We start from the raw sequence: 13,357 nt of genomic DNA, 5'->3' as shown, positions 1-13,357 counted from the left end.
TAATGGTTGCATTATGTGTAAGTGCTAGTTCAGCATGAAATGTTTCAACAGTTGTTTCCCGTATTTTACATAAAACAAGTAGAGGCGCAAAGAACCAAATGTAATATCCACCAAAAAGGGAGAAATGTCCTCATAAAAGCATATAGACATATAATGCAAATACAGAGAAAATTGTCTCAATGTATGTTTAGGCATCACGTCTAATAAGGTTAAATAGTCCTTTAGGGGGATTCCACATGCAGGGCTGCCACCACAAGGAAACTGAAATTTTGGCCTGAAAAGATTGGCCTGAAGAAAGAGCGCGTCGTCTCTCCACCGCGACCTGCGCGCTCAGGAAACGTGTCACCAGGAAGTGACGTCATTTTTTCCGCGTCCCGATTGCCACAGTGCTCCAAGCCTCGTTTTCGGGTTACATACACTGCGTTTACTGCAGCCGGCAATTCTAACTAAAAACAGTGGAGACGCCAAAAGGAGCAACGGACACCTGCGGACTGGAATATAAAAATTAATCATATGATCCATCCTTAATTTTTCTACTTTTCGTGGAATATGTGAGTGCAAAACTATTTGTTTTTCAATAAATTTAGGAACTTTTAAGAAAATCTGCACCCAGAGGCGCCCCTCTCTTTGTTTTGTTTACTTTCCCGTATTTTCACAGCGATTGCTGTATTTTGGAGAACTTTTTATATTAACCCCCCTGGCGTTATTCCTGAGTCTGGCTCGGTGTGAAAATTCAGTACTATTAGCGGTAACCCCGAGCCACACTCGGGATCACATCGCAGGATACAGGATGAGTATGCTTACCTTGTCCCCTGGAATCAGCAATGTCTTCCCTCAGTGCGAGCGGCTCGTCCTCCGCTCGATCTATCACGGAGCCGGGCTCCATTCCCTGCAAGAGTTGTGATGCATGGGGATGGAGAACGGTGCCAAATTCAAAAAGTGAAACACACACATAACATGCAGTATAATGTAATCTTTATCACATACCTTTTGTCCCTAGTGGTCTGCGCAGTGCCCTGCATGTAGTTTTATATTATAAAAACTGTTCTTTCTGCCTGGAAACTGGAGATTGTACATAGCAACCAAAACTGTCCCTTTACATCAAAAGAGACCAGCTAGAAAACAGCAATAATAAATTAGAATCACTCGCAGAACTGAACGATAGTGATTTGTGGGGAGATCCGTCATCAAATACTGAAAAGTAATGACTGTAATGCCGCGCACACGCAATCGGATTATCCGGCGGACCAGAGTCTGCCAGACAATCCGACCATGTGTGGGCTCCAGCGGACTTTTCTTCCCAAAAGTCTGGTGGACTTAGAAAGAAGTTTTGACTCAAAATTGTCCGCCGGACCCGGACTTTTACTAGCATAGGAGCCCAGCTTTTTCCTTCGTCGCCGCCGCTGTCCGGAGGTCTTCTTTCGACTTCGGGGGTCTTGTCCCGCTCTTCGGGGGGCTTCTTCTGACTTAGGGGGTCTTGTCTCGCTATTCGGGGGTCTTGTCCCACTCTTCAGTTCTTCTTGCCATGCCTCCGCTTTCTTTTTCCAGCTCCTTTACTAGCATTGGCCCGGTCTTCTGTCGCCGTCGCCTTCTTCTGCTTCTTCTTCCGATGTTGACACAACGCTCTCTCTAGCCTTAATGACAGGGACGGCGACTTATATAGGGACAAGGGGCGGGATCACTGTGTGATGTCACATGGTGACCCAGCCCCTTATGATATCACAGTCCCAGCATCCTCGGGGACATCATAAGGGGTGGGGTCACCCCTTATAGGCATGTCTGTGAATGTCAACGTTTTACAATGCCTCATGGGATGCGTAGTTCTGCAACAGCTGGAGGGCCGTAGTTTGAGGACCCCTGTACTACTCCTCCTGAGTACGGCGATGTCACATGTGTGAGACTTTTACACAGCTTGACCACATACAGAGGCGCAACATGAAGGGAGCACTGTCAGGCGTTCTTGGAGCATAAATTATACATATAATTTCTTGACTACCTCTTACAATTTTGAAGGCCCTGGAGCACCAGGACAATGGAAACCCCCAAAAAATGACCCCATTTTATAAAGAAAACAACCCAACTTATAATTTATGAAGCATCGTGAGTCTTTTGAACATGTCATTTTTTTCTACAAGTTTCTGGAAAATGTGTAAAGAAAATGAAAACGCATTTTTTTTTTTTTACACAAAGTTGTCCATTTATACAATATTTGTAACACATAGCATGTACATCCCAAAAATCCTGATTATGGCGATACCACATGTGTGAGACTTTTACACAGCCTGGCAACATAGAGAGACTCAACATGCAGGGAGCACAATCAGGCGTTTCAGGGGCATAAATGTAAAATCTAATTTGACTACCTATTACACTTTTGTGAGGCACTGTAGTGGCATGGATGAGAACTGATGTGATGAGCCGTAGATGGGGATGGATGAGCCGTGGACGAGGATGGCTCAGTATGGATGGGATGACTGAACATGAATGAGTATGCCTGGGTATGGCTGGGTATGCCTGGGTACGGCTGGGTATGACTGAGTACGGATGGGATGGCTGGGTATGGCTGAGTACGGCTGGGTATTGCTGAGTATGGATGGGATGGTTGAGCATGGATAGATGGATGAGTATTGCTGAGTATGGATGGCTGGCTGAGTATGGATGGATGGATGAGTATTGCTGAGTATGGAAGGATGGCTGAGCATGGATGAGTATTGCTGAGTATGGATGGATGGATGAGCATGGATGAGTATTGCTGAGTATGGATGGATGGCTGAGCATGGATGGATGAGTATTGCTGAGTATGGATGGATGGCTGAGTATGGATGGCTGGCTGAGCATGGATGGATGGATGGCTGAGCATGGATGGATGGATGGCTGGCTGGGTATGGATGGATGGATGGATGGCGTAGTATGGATGGCTGGCTCAGTATGGATGGGCTCAGTATGGATGGGCTCAGTATGGATGGATGCCTGGCTGAATGCCTGGAGTGGGCACAGGGCAGCGCTGTGGGCACTACATATCCATCTCACAGTGCTGCAGCATCTGATCTCTCCCTTCTCCCCTCTCTGTACCGATCTTTCAATTCAGCCAAAAATTTGGGCTGAAATCGGACCTGAAACTGTGAATGGAGATGCAGCGGACTCCTGCTGCAGCTGTGTGTTATAGTGTAAAGTGGAGGTAATATGATCACCATGTATAAATCTATAAGGGGTCCATATAGTAAACTTGGTGATGAGTTATTCACTTTACGGTCAACACAGAGGACAAGGGGGCACTCTTTATGTCTAGAGGAAAAAAGATTTCATCTCCAAATATGGAAAGGTTTCGTCAAAGTAAGATCTGTGAAAATGTGGAATAGACACCCTCCAGAGGTGGTTCCGGCCCGCGCAGTAGATTACTAAGTTTAAGATAGGCCTGGATTCATTCCTAAATGTACATAATATAACTGGGTACTAACATTTATAGGTAAAGTTGATCCAGGGAAAATCTGATTGCCTCTCTGGGATCAGGAAGGAATGTCTTCCCCTGCTGTAACAAATTGGATCCTTCTTTTCTGGATTCTTTTTCACCTTCCTCTGGATCAACTGTGGGTACAGGATTTGGTATATGGGATTGTACGTTTTTTTTAATTATGGTTGAACTAGATGGACTTTTTTCAACCTGACTAACTATTTAACCCAGCCTAAATATCTGTGCATGTTGCGATGAATGGAGGAGCTATCTGTACAACATTATTTTTAGGAGAGAAGTTGGAGGAGCTCTCTCTTATCTTGAGAGTATTGGAGAGCAAGGGGTTCAGCGGCAGCCCTGGTCGAATAAAAGGAAGAGAGAGGACTGGATTGTTCTATTTTTACATACTGTACATAAAGCGTTTCATGTCCATGACCTGCTTAGAAATAAGGGGTTACATTGATCTGGTGAGCCTTTTCACATATTCAAGGCACTGATCATAGAGAGTTGAAAGATTGGGGTTGATTTACTAAAACCGGAGAGCGCAAAATCTGGTACAGCCCTGCATAGAAACCAATCAGCTTCCAGTTTTTTTTGTTTTGTTTTTTTGTCAAAGCTTAATTGAACAAGTTAGAAGCTGATTGGCTACCATGCACAGCTGCACCGGATTTTGCATTCTTCAGTTTTTAGTAAATCAATCCCAGCATTATTTAGAGCATTTGAGTTATGACAAGGATTGAACTTTTGTTGTATGGACTTACTTTACTAAAATCTCACTACATTTGCTTGTTTCACATGGAGTGTGGAGTGTTTATTGCACATTGTAGTATTGCATGAATGGTTAGAGTGCGATTCATGTACAGTCTATATAGTGCTGGTAAATTCTTCTATATTTCTTTATTCTTTTTCCACTGACTCAGAGGGGTGGCAACTTTACCAGCTGCTGGGGTACAGGTATTAGGCATGAGCATTGGGCTTTAGAATATATATATATACATACATACTGTGTATATATATATATATATATATATATATATATATATATTTTTTTTTTTTTTTTTTGTTATTTATGCTGATTTAAAGCAAAAATTACTAGAACTAGAAATTACTAGAACTGAAACAAGATATGAAACACGACTACATCCTTATTAGGTATTTCCAAAACCAATTTGATTTGTGTTTGTTAAAATGGGAACTGTGCAGTGCAGACGTGTAAATATGTCAGTATTGGTTTGAATAGATATCTGTATGCCATGCATTTCCCAATCTATGTTGATTACATGGAATCTAACTACAGGCAGTTTTCTCATTGGGGATGGTAAGGAGTGTCAGTTATTCTAGACATAGATGGCCTCTTTAACCTACTGCAATAGTTTATTTAGGTGAAAAACAGATGTTTGCACAGTGGAAAGCATTTGCGGTGCTTCATATGGAAACACCCATCACTTTCTTGTGAATGCGCTACACAAATGATTTTGTCATCCTACCCAACCCATAAAAGATATATGACTGGAGTGCAAACATCCTTTTACCTATATCTTTCAGGAAATACAGTTACTCAATACACAACTGTGCACTAGAAATTAGCCTCGATCTGTCTGTTTAATGTCAAGGGAATGAGAGGTGGATGTTGAGCAACCTATGCCTCTGTCAGGGCTGGACTGGGACAGAAATTTGGCCCTGGACTTCATCCAGACCAGCCCACTTACATTTTGAGTGTCCCATCAGCACCCCCTTACATCGGAGTGTCCCATTACTAGCCCCCTTACATCAGAGTGTCCCATTACCAGCCCCCTTACATCAGAGTGTCCCATCAGCACCCCCTTACATCAGAGTGTCCCATGAGCACCCCCTTACATCAGAGTGTCTCATTAGCACCCCCTTACATCAGAGTGTCCCATTACCAGCACCCTTACATCAGAGTGTCCAAACAGCACCCCCTTACATCAGAGTGTCCCATCAGCACCCCCTTACATCAGAGTGTCCCATCAGCACCCCCTTACATCAGAGTGTCCCATCAGCACCCCCTTACATCAGAGTGTCCCATCAGCAGCCCCCTTACATCAGAGTGTCTCATTAGCAGCCCCCTTACATCAGAGTGTCCCATCACCAGCCCCCTTACATCAGAGTGGCCCACTAAGCCATTGGCCCACCGGGAAACTCCCTGTAGTCCCAATGGCCAGTACATGCCTGGCCTCTGTCCACTCTTTTGCCTATGAAAGGCAAATTAGACTCTCATTTGCAGACTCCTTTACACTCACCTCTTCCTGAATTTATTCCCTGCTGCTGCTTTTCCTTGGTGCCTCACTATTTTTACTCTGTATTAGGCTCTGTTATGTTTATGTAGCACCCTTCCAGTTAGTTTAGGTGGAAAAATTGAGTTTAGCTCCTCTGCAATCAGTGCTCTGGTCTGCCACGTGTTTCATAGGCTGTTGGTCTGATTGCTTCACGCTGCATTCTGAAGGATTCCGAATATCTATGAGGACCCAGCCAATTCTTGAAGAGGTGTGTCCAATAGGTGGCCATAAATAATCTGAAGCCTAGAGTAGAGGTTGTTGGAGCCTCGGTTCAGCCCTGCCAAAGCTCCTACGGAGCAGGAGAAAGCCATAGAGTGCTTTGAAGAGAGATAAGAAAACAGTGCAGATATATGTGCCCAGCTCAAATTTCAAGAATCTGATTTACATCCACTATAAAGTACTCAGAGATTGAGTTTAATGATGTTTAAAATATAATTTTAATGAAAGGAAAACAAAAAACACTGCAAGAAATATTGACAAAAAGATATTACAAAACAGACATAAACAACAGTTAACTAAAAGGGTTTTAAAATGAAAAAATACTTAAGAGGAGTCAGTGGCATCTTAATGTAACACTCAGTATTCTTAGTAACTCTGATCGTAAAACAACAAAATGGTTCAAGGGGTTTTATTATGTCCAGCGGACACACCCTAAGTGCCGGTTCACACTGGGACGACTTGTCAGGCGATTTAGCCGCCTGACAAGTCACGTCCCGTTCTGTACAATGGAACCATTTTAATCGGAGCGACACAAGTCGCTCTGACTTAGAATAAGGTTCCTGTATAACGTTTGTGGTGACTTGCATTGACTTCTATAGAGAAGTCGTTTTGCAAGTCGCTGCAGCTGTCGTGTCCAGGTCGCCTGAGGCAGTCGCGCTGCAAGTCGTGCTGCCTCAGTGTGAACCGACACTTAAAGTGATATTAAAGGTAAATAAATTTTTTTTAAAACGTTAAAATTAAAAAATATTTTTATTGTACAGAGCAGCCCTCATCCTCCTCTTCTCAGGCCCCCCCACTGGCGATCCTGGCTCCTCCACTTCTTCAAGTGTCCCCATAGCAAGCTCGCTCCTGAGCCCTGCGTCTCCATAGGACACAAATAACAGGGCTTGGCCCTGCCCCTGATCCCTCCCCAATGGCTGCTGCCTCTCAGCCAATGAGGAAGCAGAGACCCAAGAGAACAGCTGCCCTCATGCATATCGCTGGATCACTTTCGGACTCGGGTAAGTATTAGGGGGGCGCTGCACACTGAAGGTTTTTTATCTTCATGTATAGAATGCAAAAATGATAAAATCCATCGGGATTCTTTTTGTAAAATCCTCCCATCATATTCACCCTTGCGGGGGTCCATTATTAGCTTTTCAACTACCCACATTATCAAAGTCTCAAACTGCCATCATGCTTAAACAAAATGAAATGCTACATGAGATCTTAAAGGGGAAGTAAAGTCTTCCTGTTTGTTTGTACCTACAGGTAAGCCTATAATAAAGCTTACCTGTAGGTACTGTAAATATCTCATAAACTTACAGTTTTCAGGAGATATTTACTATATAGGCCGCCGCCAATGTCATCAGCGCATGCCTACTTAAGGAGCGGCCGATCGTGGCGTTTCTTCAGGGCCCTGTGCCATCACCGTCAGCACCCACACGCATGCGCAGGAGTGAAATCATGGCGGCTCCAGCCAATCGCAGCGCCCACGAATCCGGAAGAAGCTCTGGGGAAAATTACAGCCATCTCATCGGTGTGTGGGTGCCGCTGCAACAGCTTCGTTCAGAGGTATTTCATAATGAGCTAGTATGCAATGTATACTAGCTTATTATGGCTTTTTTCTTATAGGTGTTTTTTTTTTGGGTTTACAACCTCTTTAAATTGTATGTTTGTCATCACATTTACTTTGTTATCACATTTTTTTAAATTTATACTATACAGTAGGTCCTTACTTTTCTTGCCCTCTCATATGCTCGATTGTTCGACTTTTTCTTATACTCACATTTAAAGAATCTTTTTCAATTCTCCTGCTTCCTTCTCAAAGTCTGCTAGACTTGCACAATCCCTACAGACTTTCAAGTATTGGGCCCCTAGTATACTTTTCTTTAAAGATTCCAGGTGCAAACTTTCTGCATGTAAGAGATTGTTATTGGAGGTATGCTTTCTATAATTTAGAACTCTTAGTCCGATCCATATCCAATTCTATAGTTAATTCCAAAATCATGATCTTACTGGTGTCACATATACTTAAAATTTTTTACATTAAACCACAATTGTCTCCACTTCATCTCTTGCTACTTGCCAGATGATGATGAGTATGTCATCAATGTTCCTATACCAGACTAATATTCTGGACCGGTACCCTGACAATGTTTCTTCCCCCAAATACCTAATTTTTCCACTCACCCAAGTATAAATGAGCATATGCTAATTAGTTTATAGAAAGATAAATGCCCCACAAGCCACACATCGAGACAGACCCACTGGGGGGAAGTATGTAGCAACCTCAGCCTAGGCTCAAACCAGGCCATGCTTGCTGTCTCGATGTGCGGCTCGTGGGATACTTATCTTACTATACACTGACGTCTGGAACCAGGACAAGTTCTTTCCCCAACTGGCACTTTATAGCGATGGGTACAAGACTAGCTCCCCTTCAAAACCTGAGCACCTCACACAAATTTTCATTTGGTTCACATATGCTAATTAGTACCAATGGGCCCGGCAGTAGCATTTGACATCAAACTTGAACTTGTTATGTTCCAAAAGAAATCACAAACTTTTCACTGCAAATTTTGTATAAGCTTATTTAGCCTTATGCCCTGTACACACGATAGGACTTTCCGACAACAAAACCGTGGAATTTTGTTCAAAGGGTGTTTGCTCCAACTTGCCTTGCATACACACGGTCACACAAATGTTGGACAACAATTATGAACATTGTGAACACACGATCAGAAAATCCGACAACACATATTTGTAGGCGGAAAATTTGAGAACATGCTAGACAACATTTGTCCGACAACAAATGTCCGATGGAGCATAAACACGGTCGGACTTTCCGTCAACAAGCTCACATCCAACATTTGTTGTCGGAAAATCCGATCGTGTGTACGCGGCATAAGACCTCATGTTCAACATCTTTTCTATAACCTTCAAACCCTTCTGATGGGGATTGAAGTGCTTCTACATCAAGTGTAACTAATAACGCCTGGCGTGGAACAAAAATGTTAGCCAATAACCTTAATAGGTGTGTAGTATCCCTCAAGTATGATGGGGAGGAAATTACAAATGCTTCCAACATCCTATCTATGTATTCACCAACTTTTTTCAGTCAGGGATCCCTAGCCCAAAATAATTGGTCGACCAGCGGAATACTTGACTGATTTATGATGCTCTGCTGCTTCATTGATCACGGTCAATTCACAGTCTGTATATCTGTATTCACAGTCTGTATATCCATCTAGCTTATATTAGCCATCCCTTCTATATATACAGAGCTGCTTTCTCTTTTTCTGTTCAGCTCCTTTTTCTCTTTACCCACTGTTTCATTTTCCTTTGTGTTTTTCTACAGCATTGTCTCCTTTTCCACTCTCAACTACATGGGCTGGCAAGGGTTCTCTCAGCCACACGCTGAGTGCTGGAGCCAGCTGTCAATCTAGCAGCTGGGTGGTTCCCAACAATATGGTCGGGATCTTTCTAGATTCTGGGGTGGCTGTGCTCCATCAACCGACAGTGGGCTTTGAAACACAAAAGACGTATTGCCAAAAAAAAGCTTTGGCCTTATGTCTCTGTTAAAGTGAACAGTAAGCACTGCTAAGGATGTCTAATTTGGGTAACTATATTCATATAACTACTATGGGGGTTATTTACTAAAGGCAAATCCACTTTTCACTACAAGTGCAAACTACAAGTGCAAAGTGCTTGAAATTGCACTGAAAGGGCCCTTGGAATTGCAGTTGCTTTAGATTCAAGGGGGACATGCAAGGAAAATAAAAAACAGCATTTTAGCTTGCATATGATTGGATGATAAATTCAGCAGAGATTCCCCTCATTTCAGATCTACCCCTTGGATTTACAGCGACTGCACTTTGAAGTGCACTTTGCACAAGTGCAAAGTGGATTTGCCTTTCCTAAATAACCCCCTATGTCTATCTGTGCATGTAAAGGTGTGGAAGAGGGGTGATGAGATTGGAGAATGGGGACTCTAGCCTGCTGGGATCCATAGGATCCTCAGCTTTTAATTTATTAAATATTGGAAGATTGTATACCAGACCTTTAAAAAAATGTATTTTTTCTTTCAAATGGTAGATGACAAAACTATTCACTTTTCATCTTTGTAAAATTACTATATTCCTATAATTTTACCTGTTTTCCTTTAAGATTTAACAAGACCTTTTTCATTTACAAGTGGATGTAAAGCAAAAGGAAGTATAACCAACATCGTCTTTGTTCCTTATTCTAGGAATGCAAACAGCAAGGGCTTTGTAGGGCAAATGTAGATAAGACTTGAAAACAAAACCAGTCAGTTTCACACAGACTGAACACCAAAGAATATAGGTGCACTATGAGGATTATTGCAGTTCTCGCTTTTATTTCTACACTTCAAATATCATTAGCTGGAGACTCAATCGTAAAATTGAAAGACAATGGCTATGAAGACATTGTGATTGCCATTAACCCGAAGATACCTGAAGATGTTAGGATGATTGAGAAAATAAAGGTACGATTTTATTACTTGAAATCTGATCCCCTGGCTGCCCTATGCATGTCGTGGGAAAAATGAACCAAAATCATGTACCTCTACTATGCTAGCTATGACTGGAGCCTGAAAGTGAAATTGGTGTGTTTATAGAAGAACAATGAGGCTCCATTCACATCTGCGTGTTTCTGAACGCATGGCAAACCGCACAGAAGATACGCTTTGCCACATGTTTTGGAAACGTGTTGCAAATGCTCATCACTCTTGCAGCTCAATTGAATTTTGTTAATGAAACCCCAAGCAAGGGTAGCAGGCATGCATGTGCCATGCAAAAAATGTGCTGTAAGTACACCAAAAAGTGAAGTAAAAATGAATCTATGCTCCACTCTAAAAAAAAAAGCTTTGAAGCTTCTTTGGGGTTGCCCATTGTATGACAAGCGGAAACTCTCCAAAACTGAGAAAAAAATGCATGCTAGGAGTGTAAGTCTCCACTATGTGGACATGTGAATGGGCCTGACAGCTGAATGTCTCCATCTACTCCCCCCTATTTACTTGTATAAAGCTGGCCATACATTATACAATCTGATTGTACAATCTCTGTACAGTTTCCAAGACCTGCTGGGACCTTCCCACACCTCAGCTCTCTGCACAGACGAGCGCAGCAGGATGATGATACACTGCTGCAATAAGATATTAGCTGGGTTTTCATAGATATTTGGTGATCACAAATGGATTTATATCCTTTGTGGCTATTTAGGAATACATTTAAATAGATATATTTGGCCCCAGAGTTCAGCTTTACCTAAGGAGACTAGAGGCAAACTGCTGCAGTTATGTGTGCAAGGATCTAAAGGTGATTGATGTATTTTCCAGCTCAGCATGTGTTGGGCCTCCCCACTGACGCTGGCTGTACTGTGTCAGCCGTTCTGGTGGTAGAGAGCCCTAATCAAATACACCCGGCATGACGCTGGGGGCGTCTTGTGCGGCGGCCTTGGCAGGTATATATTGCAGTCCTAAGGGAGGTTGGAGCGGTCCACAGACATTCTCCTGCCGGTCACCCTATACACATTTCTTTGCTCCCCTGGAGTATGGTGTTCTCCGCCTTGGCTGCCTGCAGTTTGACACCCCCCAGCTCCCGGTCGGGATATGTCCTGGCCTTCATTTACCAGATGGCTTTAGCACTACATGACCATTTTTAGAGCTGTTAAACATGAATTCTGCATTTGCTTCTGAAGAAGTGGAATGAATCCATGAAACACGTCAAGCTTTTTTAATGCAGTTTTTATTCACTCATGTTTGTATATTACAATGCTTTTTGGATTTCAAGTTTGTGCAATAATATTCTATATGTATTATATGCCCATCAGCTAGTCATACTTGCTATGTACCTTGCCCAATGCATTTTTATGAATAAACCTCTTTTGATCATGTAATGTATTTCTTTTTCATAAACACATCTCATTCAATTCCCCTTTTCCTTAAGGTGCTTGGATATAATCATAGCATCTTCCCATTTCTTCCTGGCATTGCCAAATTCGAGGCTGTTTTAATAGGCAAAGCTTTGAAATTCATTATTGCGCAAAGACAAGGAACAAAGAGGGGGTGGGTGCTTTCTTGCCTCCTGTGCATGTTTGCTGTCCTGTGAGGCTGTTCATCATGTCCCAATGGAAAGAATTGTCTGAATGTTGCCTTCCTGTCCCATGTGACAGGAAGGTTTGGGAGGTTACTGCAGGTATGTGCATGTACCTCTTGGTTAAAGCACTTCATACCTCAAACACTTCACCCCTTCTCCTTCCCAGTGACAGGGTCTTTTAAGGTTTTTTTAAAGCCGGTCAAAATTATTTTTTTCCTACATTGCATGGACTTCCTGTGGCCTCATTGCATGGGTTAACTGCTTTTGTCTATGGGTGAACCCAAAACATAAACTCACCTGATCTTTTGATCCTCTGGAAAATGATGCTCCCCCATGTCCAGTGGTGGACTGTTTCTGACATCTTCATGTCCAGAGCAAGGGCGTGATAACGTCTGGACCGCTTTGTGTCCGGGGGGTGGGAGGGGGGGTGGTGGCTAGGGCAGACGCCATAGGGACTGGTCTTGGAAGGATTAGGTGAGTATATCTCAGCTCTCCCTAGACAAAAACGAGCAGTTAACCAAAACTTTGCCCGGAGTTCAGCTTAAAAGTGACCCTGTTACTCCTGTCTAAGACCATATACAACACAGTTCCTACATGTACTTTTATTACCCAGTAATCCTTCTTCTCTCTGCCTTGGGATGCACTATAGTGGGTGGTTTATCCCCAGGGCTGAGGTTGAATATAAGAGATGGTTTTCTAGTTTTAAGTGAACTTTTGCCCATACTATGGACATAAAGGGGATTATTTAGGAAAGGCAAATCCACTTTGCAGTGCACTTGGATGTGTAGTCGCTCTAAATCTAAGGGATAGATCTGAAATAAGTGGAAGCTCTGCTGATTTTATCATCCAATCAAGTGCAAGCTAAAATGCTGTTTTTTATTTTCCTTGCATGTCCCCCTCAGATCTACAGTACAAAGTGGATTTTCCTTTAGTCACCCCCTTAGTATGCACATTAACTTCCCTGGTGGTAATACCGAGTCTGGCTCGGGCTGCAATTTCAGTACCACGAGCGGTAACCCCGAGCCAGACTCGGGATTGCATCGCTGGATACATGGAGAGGTTACTTACCTTGTCCCCTGGATCCAGCGATGTCCCCCCGCTGTGTGTGCGAGCTCCTCCGCTCGATTCACACAGTGCCCGAGTGCCGCCGAGCTCCGTTCCCTGCGACGTTACGGCGCACGGGAGCGGAGATCGGCGCCAAATTCAAAAAAGTAAAAATACACAAATACACAAAACACATACAGTACTGTAATCTTACAGGTTACAGTACTGTATAAAGAAAATACACACCC

General features: G+C 43.0%; 1 protein-coding gene across 1 annotated transcript in view; it reads left to right on the top strand.

Annotated features, from left to right (window-relative positions):
- Positions 1-10,220: 10,220 nt before the first annotated feature.
- LOC143928222 (calcium-activated chloride channel regulator 1-like) overlaps positions 10,221-13,357 on the top strand; it is a 100,255-nt gene continuing 97,118 nt past the window's right edge. Inside the window, exon 1 of the mRNA XM_077452971.1 lies at positions 10,221-10,453. Within this exon, the coding sequence (XP_077309097.1) occupies positions 10,298-10,453 (156 nt within the window). The 5' untranslated portion in view covers positions 10,221-10,297. The remainder of the gene's footprint in view (positions 10,454-13,357) is intronic.

This window comes from Lithobates pipiens, unplaced genomic scaffold (assembly GCF_037356315.1).
Source record: "Lithobates pipiens isolate NorthernLeopardFrog02 unplaced genomic scaffold, aLitPip1_a1.2 Scaffold_23, whole genome shotgun sequence".
In the NCBI taxonomy this organism is placed as follows: domain Eukaryota; kingdom Metazoa; phylum Chordata; class Amphibia; order Anura; family Ranidae; genus Lithobates; species Lithobates pipiens.
The sequence above is the reverse complement of the archived record's forward strand: the minus strand, read 5'-3'. Positions and strand labels throughout refer to the sequence as shown.